Raw genomic sequence first — 20,338 nt, 5'->3', positions numbered from 1 at the left:
GTATTCCCTCGTCGTGGCTGAGAACAGAGAATTAGAGCCCCAGCAGCTGTATAATTGATCCTCCATTGGAGATATTCTGTACTGCAATACAATTCTCCTATCAGGTCATCGCCATTTGCTGCCCTCGTTGTGTTTTATTTACTTTACCTTGAGTCCCATGACTTGGGATATGGTGACGTCTGCATGCGTGTGTATCAGTGTACTCCCGGTGTGTGTGCATGTGTCTGTGTGTGCACATATGCACATATGTATGTTTGGGAATACTGGTAAGCTGTGTTTGTGTTCAGACAAGCAGACGGCGTGACAAAGCAGGGGCAATGGCATTTTATGATCAGCGTGCTAAGCACTGGAAAGTTTTCCCCAATAACCTGCTGTGGTGTCATTTCAACGTCACTCAAAAATCTGCTGTGATGTTATTTCAACGTCACTCAAAAACCAACAGTAATGTTATTTCAACATCACTCAAAAACCTACAATGATATCTGACGCCTAATAAACCTACAGCAATGTAAATTACACCCAAAAACCTACTGTATAGTCATGTTATTTCAATGTCTTACCAATGAGTATCAGCATTGCAGTGATTTGTACATGGTAGGCAGTAGGCATACAGAAGGTAGAGGGGGGGGGGGGGGGGGGGGGCGGGGAAGTGAATGATTTAATTGAGAGGATAACAATATTAGGGTATTAGGGGGTTACTAATTTCTTGGTTGAAGAAAATAACAAGGGTCTGCTGCTGTTAGATAGAATGATGACTAATCCCGCCCACAATCTCACAGACTAGTGGCTGGCTTCAGCTGTGAGGGAAATGTTTCGATTAACAACTGGCTATTTTTATAAAAACTATTTGGGACCCCCTTAATTAACTACAATTAATCAAACTCATCTCTCCTTTATACTCCCTCCCTCCCCCTCAGATGATCGAGGGCGGCTCCATGAAGAAGTACGACACCCTCCAGAAGCTGCTGAACGAGACGGGCCACCTGAAGCAGGCCATGAGCGCCGCCGAGCGCCTCAAGCTTTTCCCCCTGCAGGGCCTGCACCGCCTCAACTCCAGCAAGCGTGTCCCACAGACGGCCAAGATCACCTCGCTGCAGGAGGAGGCCGAGGATGAGGTCCAGGACACTCGCCTCTGAGGGCCATGGCTACGACTCACACCCTTAAAAAGGATGCACTTTACATTGCATTATATAGGCCTTGTAGCATGATAACAACCAGAGTAGTAGTAGTGTATGTAATGTACCTGGACTGTAGTAATCAAAGGGTTACCTCTTTATCTCACACCGCCTGTATTTTCTTGGATAGCAGGATTTGCAGTGGTAATAACTGAAGAGCTGTCGGTTCTTGCGTAATAGCACTTGTTGCAGGGTATTTGCATACGTTGTGCCTTTAGAGATTGCCTTGGAATAATGCCTATGTAAAGTGTAGCCTTGAACACACACAGAGACGACCCCCGGTGCCCCGTAGTCCCTCTTATGTCCCTAACTTTGGCACAGATGACTTGACCAAGCCTGACCATTGGCAGTGACCTGAAATGATGACCATTCCAAGTGCCTTTTGAGGAGCGAGTGTGAATATGGTTCCATTCTGGTACTGTACGCTTAGGGCCCTGTTCAATGAAAACCGTAATCTGGAAGATTTCAGGTGAGGCAAAACTAAATTCCTCCTGTGCCGTGAGAAATTGTTTGAATAATATCCATTTTGGACAAATGTTTTGTCTTGCCTTGAGAATGGTTTTATTTGAATAAAAGCCCAGAGAGAGAGAGACTAAGATATAGATTGTCCCTAACCCAAATGGAAGCTGCCTGTAAATACAAAGTAGGATGAAGTTGCCCCTAAATGCTGATCTAGGGTCAGTTTATGTTTCGCCACAGGATTTGGGGTAAACTGATCCTAGATCTGCACTGATGGTCAACTTGTTCCCCGGAGCTGTAAATACACAACAGGAATGACATGGGCGATGCTACGGACAAGTGATTAACCTCAAGTACCCTTATTTTTCTATTTGTATGCACTTTAAAGAAACCTGAGGTACTCCTTAGCTTTTTCATGGTGGGGTATTAGCAAGGAAACGTAATGATCGAATGCTGTATAAAAACGTGACATGCTTTTTCAAAATGTGATTTTGTCAAACTCCCTTTGTGCTTCCGAAACTGGAAATCTTTTGTTTCCTTTGTGTTTTTATGCGGCACACTCAGAGATAACGGACAATAGTTTTATAACGCCACGGTACGATAAAATAAGATACCGTGGTTAGACATCTTGAGATATAACTGTGATTTTTTTACAGTGTAAATTCAATAACGCTATTTCTTACTCATAGGAAAGGGACACAAATGTCAAAAAAATGTATACATATATTTGTTTTTTTTTCCAGAAGAATGTGTTTTCAATCGATTATATTTCCAGTAAAAATGTTGAGAAAAGACTCGAGTGGTTATTGGTGTATGAATAAAGAAAGAAGAGGAAGGACTATTGGGGTTAACAGTGCAGTTTTAATGGTTGTGCTTAAAGGAAGCAGGACATTTCTTTAAACCTCAGACAGCTATCATACATGTATATCAACACCAAAGGTTGACTAAAATATCTCCTGTACATATATGAACAACGTTGTTTCAAAATAACACTTCTCTTTTTCTTTTTCAAAATGAAAAATGGAAAACACAAATGTAAAAAAAAGAAAAGAAAAAAAAAGAAGAGAAAGCAAACAAACCAAAAACGTGCTGCTACGAAATTATGGATAGGGCTCCACGCTGGGGTCAAAGTTGAATCAAACCATGACTCGGGTGGAATTATGGGTAGCTAAAATATTTATTATGGCTTACAGAAAGAAAATGTCCTGTGTTTGCAATTACGTTACTTATTGCCACATTCCATTCACTTTGAAACAAGTGAAAAATTATGAACCAAATTCTCATTACAAACATATGTACAAGGTATTTTTTTTCATCCGTTTTTCATTTTTACTTCTTTACTGTACAAGCGTAATACCACATACACCGATCTATATACCATTAAAGTTACTAATTCTTATTTACAAATATTTGGTAAAACCCTGATTAATTTCAACAGTATTTAAACCAACCTTGCAACTATTTAAACATAAAACACTTGAATATTCGAAAATACTTAATAGCAAAAAACTGCCTGGTCTTTCTTTGATCCAAAACACTTTCACCAAAAGGTAAAACCTGTTTTTAAGTACTTCTTTTTCAACATAATTCCCTGCGAATCTCTTTTTTTGAATACTTCAATACTTTGATATTGTAATATAATAAAACAATGGTCCCCAAGTACACAATTGTTATACAGTGTAACAAGTACGGATAACAAGTACAAATACTAAAAGGTCGTCATAAACCTAACTTTACAACATGGAGGGATTTCACAGCGGAATCGTGGACAGGTGGAGGAGAAAAGGCTTCTACTACTTGTTATTGTTGTTGTTTTCATGCAGGTCTCGGTGTAGGATCCAGATTTCCTCGTGGGGTTGGTTGTTGTTTATGTTGTTGTTGTTGCTGGGCGGAACCTGCCTTGTTTTGCTGCTCTGTGCGGTTCTGGTCGCGGTCGCGTTGCGGTTTGCGGTGGTAGGCGTTCGGGTGGTGGCGGTGCTGCTGCTGCTGCTGCTGCTGCTGGTGGCTCGCGGCTGCTGCCCCCTGCTGCTGGGGACGGGGAGCTGCGATTTGGGCCTCAGGGCGGATCTTCGTTCATTACATGGGGCCACTGGGGCGGGGCTTTGGTTTGAGTGACGGCTGCCAGTCTGTAGGAGGTAAACAGTTTGATAATGAGCTATACCATGTATTACGATTGTTTCACACACACATGTAAAGGCACTTTACTATTCTACAGTAAATATTGACCTCTATGGGGTCATCTGAGGTAAATGGAATGAAAATTGAAAGAGCATACACATGCTCTGCTTGGTGCTCAATACAGTTAAATAATGTCTGCTCTCCGACCTGGTGCTGGACAACTACAGGGTGTTCTAGTAACGTGCTAGGGTGTTCTAGTAACGTGCTAGGGTGTTCTAGTAACGTGCTAGGGTGTTCTAGCCTGATTCAACTAGGCAATCAGTCTCAGTTGAGTTGATCGGCAGAACCTGGAGTGTTAGTGTTGGGCCGGAGCAAAAGCCTGTTGGTGACCACTCATCGTGGTACTATCAGAGCCTTGGACTCAGTCTCACCGTCTCTGGTCGTGGTTGAGCGGTCGCTTCGTGGTCAGTCTTGCGGGGCGATTGTCCGCTTGGTGAGCCGGAGAAGACAATGAAGTCCTCCTTGGACTGAGCAATCTGCAACACAGAGACCACATACCAGGCAGATATGGTCAACTTCATGGTAACATTACACTAGCTGAAGATATGATTATAACCGTACCTAGTTAGGAGGACATGGGGCTTATTCAGTGGGATACAACATTTTGAGATGGACACTTGATGTCTAGTATAACAGAGAATCATATCTATGTGAATGATATGTTCATGAATTCTATACTGATAACTTGATAATAGGTGTTTTATGTAATGTACCTTGCTGATGTCTGGCTCTGATTTGCTGGAGTACATGGTCTGGAGCTCCCGAATCAGATCGCTCTCATCGTCAGAGCAGAGAGAGAGACTCCCGGGGTTCTCATCTACAAGCCTGCAATGTCATCCACAAACCAATGGAAACACACACGCACGCACACATACACACACACACACGCACACACACAAAGTTCAAGAACACTCTAATCTTCATAATGATCAACATCAGACAGATATATACAAAAAAAATAAAAAATCAGACGTAAATGTTTAATTCTCTGAGTCCTGAGACCTATTCAACTGAGTAAGTTCCTGGAGTTAGCGTGAGAGTTTACTGATCCCTGCTGGCTGCTACCAGTACTACTCTTTTACATGAACCTGATTGATAACATCAAGAAAGACCTGTCAGGGTTTGCAGGCTTCTGCTCCTGCTCAGTCCCAGCACGCACACACGCACTCTTCATTTTTAACAAAATGTCAACTCTCTGGTTATGCATTTCCACCTCAGTCTTGCTTGTCCATCTTATTCTAAGCCCCCCCAGCTCTCATTTTGACCCTATGTGCCAGATCAACCCGATTATAATGATAAGTGTTCGGTCAAGTAGACAACATGACAGACAGACACTGACCTCGGAGTGTTGCTGTTGGTGATGAAGCGGACGTCAGTGTTGGACAGTGACCCTGCAGTCAGAAAAGGGGACAAATATCTGTCATAGAAAGGCACCCCATCTGTTCATTCACTATTATATATATATATATATAACACTAAATTATAAATAAATATATTTATTTAATGTGTCTCACTGTCTCTTATGCCGTTTCTGTCTATATATGTGGATGGTTTTTGTTGTTATAATGCTTTCTACTATATACTCAATGATGGGACTATTCAATTGCTATGCCCATAACATTGCGGATATGTAACATGTAAGAAGCGTCATATCTCCCTATTCCCGAGACCATCCCTATTCTGCCTGATTAAAACATGAGAATATCTACTCTTCCAGAGGGGTGTAAAGCTAATCGGGGGGCCTGAATAAAAACAACCTAAAAGTCATGGAGCTGTTTAAAGTTCTTATCCTGATCTTTACCTTCTCGGAGAGACCCTCCAGTGCTCCAGTTAGTGGCTGGGCTCCCCTTCTTCCGTGGGCTGGTATTGGCTCGTCTCCACATGCCGCCGTTGTCCCGCCCCTTCCTGCCTCCAACCCCTTTGCAGGAGCCAATGGCTGAGAGAGGGAAGGTGCCACCTCTGAACTCCAGCAGGTGCCTGTCGATCTCTGAGGATGGAGATGGGTATACATACATGTGTGTGTCTATCATGGAAAGGTTCACACGCATGCACTCTCTCTCTCTCTCTCTCTCTCTCTCTCTCTCTCTCTCTCTCTCTCTCTCTCTCTCTCTCTCTCTCTCTCTCTCTCTCTCTCTCTCTCTCTCTCTCTCTCTCTCTCTCTCTCTCTCTCTCTCTCTCTCTCTCTCTCTCTCTCTCTCTCTCTCTCTCTCTCTCTCTCTCTCTCTCTCTCTCTCTCTCTCTCTCTCTCTCTCTCTCTCTGTGTGTGTTTTCTCACCATGGCGTGGCAGGGGGCAGCCCTGCAGCATGGCCTTGTTGACTAGGATGCTGAGGGCCGCCTTGACCACCGCCTGCTGCCCTGAGCTCAGACGGTGGTTGCTTGGCGATGGTTGCTGGGCAGCCGATCTCTTCACTGTCACCCTGGAGACGATGGCCTCCTCCACGCGAGGGACCACTACCACATTCCACAGCCGGGCCAACCACCTGGGGTACACATACCAGAGGAGGAGAGGGTGGGGTGGGGGGCGGGGGGGGGATAAGGGAACACCACAGAATTAGAATAGGATAGGACGTTCATAGAATTTTGTGGGAGAACACAGTCATACACAATATGTGCGGAAATCAACAGAGACACAGAGTCTTGCAGGTCAATCATGTCAAGAACAAGAGATACACCTATATAATACTATCTCACACACACACAAACAAAAATGTGTACAGAAACCTGGACACAAAATCATACAAACACACACACACACACACACACACACACACACAGACACAGACACAGACACAGACACAGACACAGACACACACAAACCCCGCCCCCCCCCTGTATTCTACGCTAACTCACTTGACGATGGCCTGGGTGTTGTTGGGCACCACAGGGCATGAGAGGAAGAGCTGGGGTCCTAGCAGGGCCTCGTGGGTCCCCAGACGGGACAGGCAGGCGTTGAGCTGCTGCCACACCTGGCTCACCCAGCCCACTGTCCTCTCCAGCAGGCCCTCGAGAACCTGGCCACTATGGCCCTGTGTCTGCAGGGAGAGGAGAGGGGAGGGGAGAAGGGAGTGGGGGGTGGGGTGGGGTGGTAGGTAGATTAAATTAAATTAATAACCTATGTATATCGGTCTCTTGTAATCAACCTTGAATAACTGATATTAAGGACGCTTCATTCAATCACTTGCGCTTGAAAAAAAAAAGCAGCCAACTGAACTGACTTTATAATCTGGTGCAATAACATTATTGATAATTCTCTCAGATTAATAATTCTCTCTCTTACCTTGTGGAGCAGTTTTCTGCGCAGGTGCCTTCCCAGCAGGCCGTGCAGCGGCTCAGAGTCCCAGCGCAGCGTCACCCAGCGGAAGTGCTGCTGGAGGCAGAGCTCAGAGCCCTGGAGGCGGGACTTGGACAACGTGCCAATCAGAAAGCCTCCCTCCTGGAAGTGGTGTAGCCCCGCCTGGCCTGTTGGACCAGAGTGGAAAGATTTATTTATTTATCTATTTATTCATTGCCTCACTAATCTTAGTCCTTTTCTCAAGTCCTTGCATCCTATCTCCTATCTCCTCTCTCCTCGTCTCCTTTCAAAAAACATTATAACAGGAGAGCATCTGAGGCTGCTCCTCTCTGACCTTCCCCCCGAATGCGTTTTGAGAGGGAGGCGTGGAGAGAGGCCAGAGAAATCGAAGGAGAGAATCTTAGGCCTCACCGTGGAGCAGGGAGAGTGGATAGGCCGTACCACGGTTCTCCAGGCCCTCACACAGGTCACCCAGGAGCTCCGTCAGGGAGTGGGCCTTCTCCAGCCCCTCCAACAACACCACCACCACACAGCCATCGCTGGCTACACCACCCACTGGCACCAGGAACCCTGAGAGAAAGAGAGAAGTGGAAGAGAGGAACAGAGGAAGGGTTAGAACCATACCAATAAATGAACGACATGGTAAAAACAATGCCTTGAATATGGGTTGTTGGAGTATCTAGTAGTCAATGACACCAACTGTCTGGCACCAACAAGATGGCACTGCTCATGTAGTGACATTGCTCAGCTTCACAAATTGTGCAGATTGCCAAATGAATTTCCCACTCTTGGGATAGTTAAGTACACCATCTTTCTTTTTAAACATTTTAAAATATATGATGTTATTTCAGGATATGGAATCCTGCTTTCTAGAACAAGCCCCAGTGTGTGTGTGTGTGTGTGTGTGTGTGTGTGTGTGTGTGTGTGTGTGTGTGTGTGTGTGTGTGTGTGTGTGTGTGTGTGTGTGTGTGTGTGTGTGTGTGTGTGTGTGTGTGTGTGTGTGTATATTTTCCATTTACCACAGTTAATGAAGGTCTCCAGCAGCTGCTCTTTAGAGAGACTCCCGTCCACCTCCACCCTGATGATGTCACAGACCATGCCCACCGCTTCCTGCTTATGCTGGGAGGAGGGGAGAGAAGCAGGGTTGTCATGGAAACACACCCCAACGCCTGGCTTCGAGCGTGTAGCAAAGGCAGAGTATCAACTCACTAGAGTATGGATGCGTGGATGTGTGTATCAATAATGGATTTCTCTCTTCATCTGCACTGATCAGCAAAATGACTGGACAGGTGAAAGCCATGCTGGTAGGAATCCAGCATATTGATTTCACCTGACAAGTGCTTTCAGGTCAGTGAAGGTAAAGAAGCACACACAGACACACAGACACACAGACACACAGACACACACACACACACACACACACACACACACACACACACACCTACCTTGATACAGCGGGCGATCTGGTTGGCCAGGTACTCTTGACAGCTCCCCTCCAGCCCATGGAAGATGACATTACGGTACTGTTCCACCTAAAGGGAGAGAACCAGAGAACAAGCTTATGAGAGGCAGAACGAGGGAATGAGTGATTGAATGACAACATAGTAGTGCACTATTTTTTCTAATCTGAGTGTGTGTGTGTGTGTGTGTGTGTGTGTGTGTGTGTGTGTGTGTGTGTGTGTGTGTGTGTGTGTGTGTGTGTGTGTGTGTGCCCCCCTGCTGTGGTAATGGTCTGAACACACTGGGGCTACAGCTAGAAGGGTCAGTCACTCAACACTGGGGCTTCTGTGCGTGCGTGTGTGTGTGTGTGTGTGTGTGTGTGTGTGTGTGCTCACTTCTACAATACAGTAAATATCATTCATTGACACATTAGATATATAAATCATGAAACAGACTGCAGTCTAATTCTCAATCACATCTGATACATCTCTGATCCATCTCCTATCTGGCCAGCAGAGGGCGTACTGCACAAGCTGAAAACACTCAACATGAGTGGCCTGTTTTTGAAATGAAGAGACCTCTCGTCTTTCCCTTCCCTTTTGATTGCCCCTCTCCCATTCACCTCCCATCATCACCCATTCCTTTGACATTCTCTACTCTCTAATAATTGTTTTTTATTTTTCTTGTTTATTCCCTCCATCTTTTCTCCTTCTCCTCTTCCCATCCGTTGTGAGTGTCTTTGTCTGTTTCACTGTGTGTGTGTGTGTGTGTGTGTGTGTGTGTGTGTGTGTGTGTGTGTGTGTGTGTGTGTGTGTGTGTGTGTGTACCAGGCGGACGTAGTTCTGCAGCAGCTGAAGAGGGATGAGAGATTGCAGGGCCAGCTCATCTAGACACGACTCTGACAGACCTGTCACAAAAACACACAATTCATGAGGGGATTAGCAATTTACAGCCCGCTCTACACACACACGCGCACACACACGCACACACACACACGCACACACACACACACACACACACACACACACACACACACACACACACACACACACACAAACCTCCACCTGAGTATTTTACTTTGAGCTTCGATTGTGCCATCTTAGTGTCAGAAACATCTTCTGTCAGAACAGCCCGCTAAGCGAAGACAGCAAAAAAGCTCCTTGGAGAATTTCCTGCCAGGATTCCAGAACATGCCAGGATTCCAGAACATTCTCAAAGTGGGCAGACAATAGGGACCCTTTAGTAAGGCACACAGACGAAGAGTCCTGCTAATCACCCCAAACAACCCAAAACAACCCCAAGGTACCCAAAAGAACCAAAAACAACCCAATAGTACCCCAAACAACCCAAAAGCACCCCAAATAACGCAAACGAACCCCAAAGAATGCAAACGAACCCCAAAGTACCCAAAACAACCCCAAACAACCATAAACAGGTACCCAAAAGTAGTAAAAAAAACAAAACAAAAAAAAAAAACTGGCAGCCAAAAGAACACAAAACCAAATGATCATGATGCTCTATTCTTAAATATTGAATTTGTCAATTTCAATGTAGTTTCTGAATTGACTGAATTTAAACTGAATAGACCTGATGAGGGTGCAGGTGTGTGTGTGCACATATATACATGCTGATATAAATTATTTGTGTTTGTATTTACAGATTTGGGTAGGATTTGGCGATTACACTGTTTCAACTTCTAAGGTAAACTGTTTGCCTAATATAGTTTTGTGTTGTCTGAGGACAATCAGGTTTCAATTGGCATAAACCATTTACATATTACATCTTTACCAGCATGTCCTAATTCTGTATATAATCTTAGTGTATTGTTTTACTCCTTTCCTATAGAAATAATAATTCCAACAGTCAGAATTGGGGTCTAGATTTCAAAGGTTGAAGTTGTCAGCTTTGCAATGGTATATAATGACTAACAAGGCTCTATTATAAAACAATATTTGGCACACTGATGAGTTCATCATGGTTGAAGAGTTACTTCCAATATTTGAAGACAAATTTAATAGATGTTGCAGATGTATTCATCGTCTCTTCATTCAATTGCAATGAAACAAATATAATTTTAAACAATAAATGGTTTATTGAATAAATAATAAATCAAGAACTGTGGCTTATAGCCTTATATCCAACACAAATTCAAACAATATTAAATATTCAAGTCATTAAACTTTAAACCATATTAAGACAAATGTTATCTCATTTAACAAATAATTTAATTAAGAACTGTGTCTCATGGCCTCATATCCAACGCTGTTTACTTTTGGCTACCAGTTTGTGGTTGTTTTGGGTGATTCCTAGGACCACACACACACACACGCACACGCACACGCACACGCACACGCACACAGAGTCAACGAGGAGTCCTGTTCATACAGTAGGGTGAGGGGGGAAAAGGAGGAAGAGCAGAGATGAATGGTAGAGAGATGGGAGGAGATGGAGGGGGAAGAGGAGAAAAGGAGAAGGCAACAGAGGAGAAGATCAGGGTTGCCAGTTCATTCACCTTTCAGCCTGATGGTGATGCGTTGGCTCAGGGGCTTCCTGACCAGGTCCCATGGGGACAGAGACAACTCCTGACCTGGCAACCACACTGCATCACCTAGACAGAAATAGGTAAAGAAACATGAGCAACATCCCCACACACACACATCTAACCCTCACACATGCATACACACAGTGTGAATCAAACATACACACATACAGACATTTCAGCTCAGTTCAGCTCAGCTCGGCTCAGCTCTGTAGTGTAAATTAGCAGTGACACAGACGGAGTCCCAGACACCTCACCCCACAGAGGTGAAAACAAAGAGAAACCCAAAACTGTCTGGGTGTCACGGACCATAATCTTCACTGACACAGAAAGCAGACACATTTTCCCTTAATATGCCTCGCCCTCCCCCTCCCCCTTCTTCCCTCTTTCCATATCTCATCCATAATGCATCCCCCCCCACCCCCACCCCCCATCCTGCTGTTGTCTTTCATCCTTCCCTTCTCCGCTGGTTCACTCGTTCCTCCTCATCTGAGAGGAAAAAGCGCTGCCCTGTTAGAAATTCGACTGATATCACCTTCACGGGGTAAAACAGAGGACACCCTTTATCCTTTACCAGACTGCGCACGCGTGGGCGCGCGTGTGTGTGTTTGTTTGTATGTGCATGCATGCGTGTGTGTGTGATAATTGAAAGATCTGGCTGTATCTTCCCTGGGCAGACTTCAAACAATGAGCTGGGACTCGATGCCCCTAACCAGGGCTTAACTGGTGTGCACATACACAAACGGAAGTTAATATATACAGACAGACAGACAGACACCCAAACACAATACTGTGTGTACTTGGTGTGGTGCGTTACTATGAACATATAGACTCGCTGTAATAACTATTTGTTTGTTTTGCTGTCATTACACTGAGAGAGAGAGAGAGAGAGAGAGAGAGAGAGAGAGAGATTGAGAGAGAGAGAGAGAGATTGAGAGAGAGGGAGAGATTATTTTGGGCAGCCTCGCAGTGTGAGTTTGGTCTGGTCCGGCCAAGCTCAATTAGGCCTGTCTCCCAGCTCTCTCCATCCTTTGGACAGGGCCCAGGGAAAAGTGCCATGTAGAAAAGTGCAGCCCTGTGTGTGTGCATGCATGCGTGTCTCTGTATTTGTTTTTGTGTGTGTGTGTGTGTGTGTGTGTGTGTGTGTGTGTGTTTATGTGTGTGTGTGACCTCACATCACAGCTGCAACGCCAGGTGCCTGGGAGAGCCCTGATATCAACAATCATCTATCAAAGAGTCATTCACTAATCTAACAGTGATCCTACTCAGAGAAATTAAATAGGGAACTCCTGTTGACAAAAGTCCTAACATATTAACTTGAGAGTGTACATCAATTGTGCATGTTTCAAGTGTATTAATAACATTTAATAAAATAGAATAAGAATAGAATATCATAAGGTCATTTGAAGTGTAAAGTGTGTGTAACTCTACAAGTTATTCACTTGGAGCAAATCTTCAAGCTTCCCCCGCGAGAGCGCAAACAATAAATACTAAAATATTAATATATGCCAGTTAGCTGACACTTTTATCCAAAGCGACTTACATTGCAGTGAGTGCACACATTTTTCAGTATATATGGTCCCAGCGGGAAACGAACCCCTAACCTAAGCGTTGTCAGCGTCATACTCTACCCACTGAGACACGAGCGCAAACATGCACAGTTGTTACCGATCTCCGCTCTTGTGGCAGTCGGCTACATAAAAAAATCATCAACTGTTTTAGGTGGAAAAGTACACATTTTCCTGACTCAAATCCTTTTTCAATATTTTTTTTAAATTTGTCCACAATTTCTGAATCACTGACAACAGAGCAGAGCGAGCTACACACACCGCCACGTCACGAGTCACGTGACCCGTTTTTTTTCCCCGCAGTTGTCTGCGTTCTGCGGTACAGGGAGAGATGTATGTATGTTGAGCAAACTCCACCAAACGAGTTTCAATGTATGGCATCACTTTATGGATTATGGGTAAACTGCCTCTTTAAATGGAGAGCCAAGAGAACCATCTTTTCCACACATACATCATCATCTTACACCTTTAAAATCAGTATTACAGTTATCATTTTATTCACTGAATATAATGTAATTATCATCATTATTCCAATCCATTCAGAAGTAACAAAAGGTACCATACTCTATAGATGGAACCCTAACTCCACTTCTATTTTTTTTATTTTTTTTTACTGTAAGTGATTCACCTGCGAGGAACTGTAATGAGAACCAAGAATCATTCGACTCCTAGTCCTGCCATTCAGATTACGCTGACGGTGGGAAATTCTAACTTGAACTCGAAAAGGAAAGGCGGGAGGGAGGGAGGGAGGGAGGCGGGAAGGGGTAGCAGCTGTTTGGACTGTGTTGCGTTGAGTCCTAAAATAGCGTGCAACACCTCAGTAAACTTGGCTGTGGTTGGGGATGCGGCTAAAATAACAGACATGGAGCCCGACTGCAACATGTGGGATATCCTTTAGACAGCAGGCTAGGCTAGCTAGCGCTTTGGTAAACAAGCAGGCCTCTACAATGAAGAATAAAGAGCCACGTAAATAATAGTGACGCACAGTATAGAATGTACGGTATTCTCAAGCGCGCGCGCACACACACACACACACATACACAGAAAAGGGCAGAACTGTCTGTATGTGCCAACGTGTTTGTGGGTGTCCATCTGTGTGCGTGTATGCATCTGTGTGCTGTGTATGTTGCATGATGTATCTGCAATGTGTCCACTAGTGTGTGAGTGAGTGTGAGTGTGTGTGTGTGCATGCGTGCGTGCACATTTATATACACATCTGAGTCCTTACCTATGAGCACAGAGGCCATACTGGCGGGGCTGAGGCCCAGGTGTGTGTGTGTGTCGTCTCTGGGTTGGTGTTCTGTTCTGTTGTCTCCTACACACAGCCGCTGGAGGTGAGAGGTCAGGGCCAGGCCTAGGGCGTGGCTCAGCTCGGCCCAGCGCATGCCCCTGTGAACGCACACACACCCCAGCACGCTCACAAGCCCCTCCTCCTCCAGGTCCAGTACCTCGACTGGACACATGGGCTCCCCGCCTCCGGACAGCTGGATACGCACCTGCACCCTGTAGGAGTCTGAGGAGAGAGGGGGAGGAGAGAGGGAGAGGGGGGAGGGAGAGGAGAGGAGAGAGAGAGCCATAGCTAGGTTACCTGGGTCTTTTGGTCAACATACTAACTTCAATGGTTGCTACTACTGCATTGGTTACATCATTGTGCCTCACAAGCTAAATCACGCACACGCACACGCCACTCACATAGGTTTTCCAGCAGGTCTTTGCAGTCATCTGTGGCCACGTCGTGGATGGTGCGGTTACACTTGTCTCTCCTCTCTATGTCCTGTTCACTGTGGCTACACAGCACGCCCAGGCAGTCCTGACAACACACACACACCAGAATGAGTAAGGGAAGGGTGAAATACACACACACACACACACACACACACACACACACACACACAACACACATATTAAGTGGCCCACCTTGAAACCCCGGGCAGCAGCAATGTGGGAAGCGGTCCAGCCCTCACAGTTGGCCTGGTTGAGCACGGCACTGGACACGACAGGGTCGCGGCGGCCATGGTCAGGGTCGTGGTTGTCTGTAGGGTCGTGGTTGTCTGTGTGGTCAGGGGGAGGGTGGCAGAGTAGGAGCCGCAGAGTGTCTACATGTCCTGAGCTGACTGCGGCATGGAGAGCTGTGCAGCTGTCCTGTGGATGTCACACACACACACACACACACACACACACACACACACACACACACACACACACACACACACTTGTGTTAGCTTCACATAAGCACAGGCTTTCTATTCAATGTTCGGGCAAAATTCAATATGCTTTCCACAACTTATTGGTTAATCAGGTTTTTACCAATACGATGCTGACAAAAATGTGCTCTGTAGAGCTATGCAGTTGTCTTATTGAGACAGCATACCAGTTAGTCACCAATCCAGCTACAAAACAGCCATCTAAATAGAGCACATTATGACACATTCAAAGTCAAGTACTGTAGTACAGTACTGTAGTACATTGAGCAATTAAACCCATATGGTTGCTATGGAGATACAGGAAACCTATTCAGTACATAAAAATATATCTCCATCAGTGGAGGCTGGTGGAGGTAGAAATTGTAGGACGGGCTCATTGTAATGCATGGAATGTAATTCCATCACAAAACACTTGATTGTCCTGCATGTGACATAAGATTGGAGACAGTTGGGGAAAGATTTGACGGCAGTTGGGGAAAGATAGGGAGACAATAGGGCAGTAAGGGACACTTAAGGACACTTAGTGACAATAGAGTATAGTTGAGGATAAGTACTGACAATAGTGAACAGTTAGGGACAGTTGGGGACAGAGTTTGGCAGAAGTAAGGAGGACTTACGGTGGTGGCTCGTGAGCGGTCAGCCCCGGCGTTGAGCAGGACCCTGGCACACTCCAGTCTGCCAGATCCGCTGGCCACAAACAACGGGGTCTGTCCCCCCACCGTCCCCCGGTCCACATCAGCCCCACCACCCACCAGGGCCTCAACACACCTGCACACATAGGGGAGAGTGTTAGTCATGGACACGCGCGTGCGCGTGCGCGCACACACACACACACACACACACACACACACACACACACACACACACACACACGCAGCCCAGATTCAACAGAGAACATTACACACACACACACACACACAGAGTCTCTGAAATTAATAGCTGTCTACATAAAAGTCATTAAACACAGCAAGAACACCTGCCAACAGACAGGAAAGGACATTGAAGGCATAGAGGAAAGTTAGCTCTCTGTAACCCATTCACAGTGAAAGTGAACTTCTACACACTTGTGTGAAGTGATGTGGTGTAGTTGGCCAAAAGGCCGCTCATGCCTGGCTAATGCCAGCGTGCCAACCGACTATTCCCAAACTATTAATATCGCAGTGATCAGATATTACAACACTGCACATTCCGCAGCTGGCCGGGGGCTCTCTCTCTCTCTCTCTCTCTCAGCTGGGTGAGTGACCTTCGCTGGCCTGCCTCGACATGCAAGGAGCTGCACGTCTGACCTCACAAGACAGCAAGCGAGAGGGTTAGGTTCCATGTCTGGCGACAGCGGTTTGAATTTGAATTTGGGACAGCTATATTTCACATGGGCCTAGGAGGGAGGATTTATGGGGATGGTTGGATAACCAAAGTTATACTGACTCTATTTCATATACACCAAAACAGCACAACAAAATCAACATTATGACAATATGTGTTTGTACTTCAATAATACTTTGAGACATCTAGTGGGTCTACACAGAGTTTTAGAGAGCAAAGGGCATACAGTATTTCTATGAAGGATGGCTACCCTCAAGTTGGCACACAACTGACATGCTGGCCTGAGATAGGCTGGCACCAAAGTGCCATGGCACTGGGACTTGGCTGGCGATGGGCCCAGCATAGCGGTCATGTTTCACACAGGGCAGCAAAGCAGGGTGATCCCAGCTGCCCTTGTCTCTTATCAATCTGCATGTGTCCACAGGGGGGCGCCAGAATGGTGATGTACCACTAGGCGGAATTACAACACAACTGGGCGACTCTTAAGCAAAACTAACTCTTAAAAAGGCACACAATTGTCCCGTCCAAAACCTTTACACTTGCCCTAGCCCGACATATAGTATTCTTGGTGCATATTTTGCATGACCTTCATTTAGCTCTTAGCTCTCCCCGGCTTAAGCAGAATGGAGGAGATTGAATAGGCGCAAAAATAATGCTAATTGCTCCAACTTAGATTCCAATGGGCTAATGGGAGCGTCCACTAGGACACACCTATGAAGTCTCTGCAGATCTGCCAACACGGAAGGGCTACCTAAGTGATAAGGAAAAATACAGCTATACCAGGCAGGATTCAAACACAGGTCTTCCACATGGAAGACCCAAGCTTCTACCATTAGGCCGACAGGACATTAGGCAGAGTTACCCCATCACGAAAGTGTGATTCCAAATCACCTCTGATCCACAGGCTCACCAAGAGGATGATATAATTAACACAACAGTCATTCCATCCTCAGCACTATTTTCACTATTCACTATTATTCATTCTACCCACAGAACTACCTTCGCTGAAAGGATGCGCTATTTCTTTCTTTTTTTTTCTTTTTTTTTAAAATATGTTTTTTGGGCATTTCTGCTTTATTGGGATAGAGACAGTCGAGATTGACAGGAAGGATGGGTGAGAGAGGAGGGATGACATGCCAGACATGTCGAGGGTTGGAATCAAATCAGGAACCTTGTGATTATGTGGTATGCGCCTTAGTGTGCTACGCCACTCAGCGCCCTAAAAGGATGCACTATTTGACAGATGCAGTATGGGATACATTGAGGGGACACAATACCAGTTTCTGTGGTTGGAAAAACGGCATGTTGCCGGGTACGTGAGACGTGTTGCAGGGGCACCATATCTAATGGTGACAGTTTGTGACACGGCACGTCAGGGGGGGTTCAAGTGGGGTAAGGGGTTGAGGACCCACCTGTGGTGGCCGTGCCCGGCGGCAAAGTGTAAAGGCGTAAATCCGTTTTCATCAGGAATGTCAGCAGACACCCCCGAAGTCAGCAGCAGCTTAACGCAGTCTGAGAGAAAGAGAGACGGGGAGGGGGGAGTGAGAGAGTGAAAAATGCAATACTGGTATTGTTCATTTAAAATTCATACAATTTGTGACCAACTCTTAGTTATCCACTGTGTTTCAATTAGTACTTGTCCGTGTTGTAAATCAATTAACATTTTACTATTTTTTATGATATAAAAAAATATAATGAATGATAATGTGAGTTATCGGGTGGGCTTGCCGTATACCTATGTGTCCATTTTGAGCAGCAGAAAACAAGGCAGAGGTTCGGTGGTCTTCAAGGTGACAAATATCCGTTGGATCTTGGTTAAGCAGCATTGACAGTAAAGTGACATTTCCCTGGGAAGCAGCTTGGAGGAGCAGGGGGCGCCCGTTGTCCAGGGCAACGGGCCCACCGCAGGTTAGCGAGGGGACTATGGAGGGACACCAGCCTGGGAGTTAAAGGGTACAAGGTTTAAAACTGGAGGGGGAGCTGTGATGCTAAGGGGATGGGGAGAGGGCGATCACACCTGAGTTCCACAACAGATATCCATCCGGAGAAAATGCAGATATGCTCTTTAAAGGAGTTTAAAAAAAAGGAGTGAAACAATTATTTTCAAGTATATTAATCATCAGTCCACCATAAATATGGTCCCAAAATATCATTATGTTTTGCATACAAGACTCATAGATATCCTAATGAAGCCTATATTCACTTCCTGGAAAAAGTGATGTGTTTTGACAATAATAAACCAATAAAGACTAAACAAGTACATTGTTATCGTTATCTGACATCTGACAATATTATTATTATCTGGACAACTTTAAAAAGTGTTTTCTATTTGTGTGCTACAAGTGGAAAGTCATGGAACTCAGATGCAAGCCTAGAACAGAGGATAGCTTGTCATCTTACCAGGTGACTGCCCAATCATCCATCCATCCATCCATCCATCCAATAATAATAATAATAATAATAATAATAATAATAATAATAATCCACACATCACACCATCGTCCATTCATAGGTACCAATATCAATCATCACATCAACCATGTCCATGCACACACAATTTTGTTTAACACTGTGACGTGTGATTCTGTCAGTGAGGAAAGAAGAAAAAATAAAAGCCTACAACCTACATTTGCATCTACAAAGCATATATTCAGCCCTATTCTACTGTTTTGGAAAACGCTACGCTATGTACAGATGGAGTGGGAGGGGAAACTGGAGGCTGTGGTTAGCTACGATGCTACGTCGGTGTTATTTGGCGTTATTTGGCGCACTTCGGGCCAAGCAGGTTAAGTGTGCAGTTTAGAGCAGAGAGAGCGGAAGATCTTTAGAGCACACCCTTGTCTGAGAGACTGAAAAGGAGAAGGGAGGGGGAGAGACAGCATATTTCAGAATTTTAAGGACATTGACAATGACAGCCATTACCGTCACGGTTTCCAAGATGTCTGCCTGAGTTACAGTTTGGAATACTGGAGTTACAAAGGCTCGTGACATTAAAGCTGGTGGTAAGCTTGCTCTTTTGAGGAGAGAATAAAAATGTCTAACTGCAGTGGGGGCAAGGCTATTATATCCAAGCTTGATTTGTCATAGCAGTATTCTTGATTATGACACAGTTTCACTCTAATATTCTAACACTGTGACAAATTTGACTTGAATAAACAAAAAAAGACAATTGCTTAAAACTGAAGGCATGTGCAAGTACTACAGTACATGCAAAAGTATTGGGAGACTTAATAGCGATGAATAAAAGAACACCCCTTGTGAAGTTGGGGTTGAAAAGCTGATATATATCAATTTCAGAGATATAGTCAGGCATGTACAAGATAAGTAAATATGTTTTATGGTAGAAAACCATAAAAAAGCACATTCCTGGTTAATTTCAGGCATTCAGTGTAGTTGTAAACACACTACACTTCCAAACTTAGACATAACCCGCACTGTATCATGCATGTTTGTCTTTTGTAAGGCAACTTCTTTTTTTGAGTAGGAGTGAAAAAACAATTTGCCACTAAATGCAACAGTAAAAGGGGCAATCTGTAATTGGTACATCCATTTTTGGGCATTTAAATAAATTATATGTAGCCATTAATCATTGAAGAAAAGAACTTATAATACCTCATGAGCTTAGTTCAGCTGTCCCCACCAGAATTCCAAATACAAGCTGGTTTTACTCCATTGTCTGTAAACAATGCAACTGTTTAGACTGTTTCTGACGGATGGTCAGTCCTTGCATCCATAGCTCTGACTATGAAATTGAGAGTGGTTATATTTCTCCAGCCCCATCCCTCAACTGTTCACCTCAGCTGAGCTCGCTTTGTTGTTGTTTAAATTACAGATTGCACCTTTAACACACCTTGAAATACAGACACAAGCAGCGTATCACATCATACACAGTTATATTAGTAGAAAGTTTCAACATCCAGTAGAAATACATCAAATTACACACATAGTGCAAGAGTTGACACAGGAAGGCGAATGGACAGGGGTCAGTGGGAGGAGTTAGTGAAAGGGAAACAGGAAGTATGCCGGAAGGAAGTAGAGGGTGAAGATGAAGGTTCATGGCATGCCACTGGACAATGAAGGGAAGGGAGAGAGCAGCCTCTGGCATCAGCTTCAGAGAGGAGAGGGTTAACTCTTCACACCCATCTGAACCGGGCAACTT

At 44.9% G+C, this 20,338-nt stretch overlaps 2 protein-coding genes across 4 annotated transcripts in view; one reads left to right on the top strand and one right to left on the bottom strand.

The window, feature by feature from the left end:
- Positions 1–2,473, top strand: part of cftr (CF transmembrane conductance regulator) — a 33,473-nt gene extending 31,000 nt beyond the window's left edge. Inside the window, exon 27 of the mRNA XM_083665584.1 lies at positions 918–2,473. Within this exon, the coding sequence (XP_083521710.1) occupies positions 918–1,136 (219 nt within the window). The 3' untranslated portion in view covers positions 1,137–2,473. The remainder of the gene's footprint in view (positions 1–917) is intronic.
- A 133-nt stretch (positions 2,474–2,606) lies between these two features.
- cttnbp2 (cortactin binding protein 2) overlaps positions 2,607–20,338 on the bottom strand; it is a 51,664-nt gene continuing 33,932 nt past the window's right edge. Inside the window, exons 5-23 of one of the 3 annotated variants that reach the window (XM_083665581.1) lie at positions 17,915–18,118; positions 17,592–17,691; positions 15,474–15,624; positions 14,570–14,794; positions 14,345–14,462; positions 13,881–14,165; positions 11,058–11,153; positions 9,373–9,452; positions 8,551–8,637; positions 8,125–8,278; positions 7,517–7,675; positions 7,091–7,272; positions 6,664–6,845; positions 6,088–6,293; positions 5,614–5,799; positions 5,152–5,203; positions 4,526–4,637; positions 4,184–4,288; positions 2,607–3,760 (exon numbers count right to left, since the gene is read on the bottom strand). In XM_083665581.1, coding sequence (XP_083521707.1) covers positions 3,428–3,760; positions 4,184–4,288; positions 4,526–4,637; positions 5,152–5,203; positions 5,614–5,799; positions 6,088–6,293; positions 6,664–6,845; positions 7,091–7,272; positions 7,517–7,675; positions 8,125–8,278; positions 8,551–8,637; positions 9,373–9,452; positions 11,058–11,153; positions 13,881–14,165; positions 14,345–14,462; positions 14,570–14,794; positions 15,474–15,624; positions 17,592–17,691; positions 17,915–18,118 — 3,017 coding nt within the window. In that variant the 3' untranslated portion in view covers positions 2,607–3,427. The remainder of the gene's footprint in view (positions 3,761–4,183; positions 4,289–4,525; positions 4,638–5,151; positions 5,204–5,613; positions 5,800–6,087; positions 6,294–6,663; positions 6,846–7,090; positions 7,273–7,516; positions 7,676–8,124; positions 8,279–8,550; positions 8,638–9,372; positions 9,453–11,057; positions 11,154–13,880; positions 14,166–14,344; positions 14,463–14,569; positions 14,795–15,473; positions 15,625–17,591; positions 17,692–17,914; positions 18,119–20,338) is intronic. The other 2 variants (XM_083665582.1, XM_083665583.1) reach the window with 2 other exon arrangements.

Source organism: Argentina silus (genome assembly GCF_951799395.1).
Source record: "Argentina silus genome assembly, chromosome: 3".
NCBI classification, from domain to species: Eukaryota; Metazoa; Chordata; class Actinopteri; order Argentiniformes; family Argentinidae; genus Argentina; species Argentina silus.
Note: the sequence above shows the minus strand (reverse complement) of the source record. Positions and strands in the feature narration are given on the sequence as shown.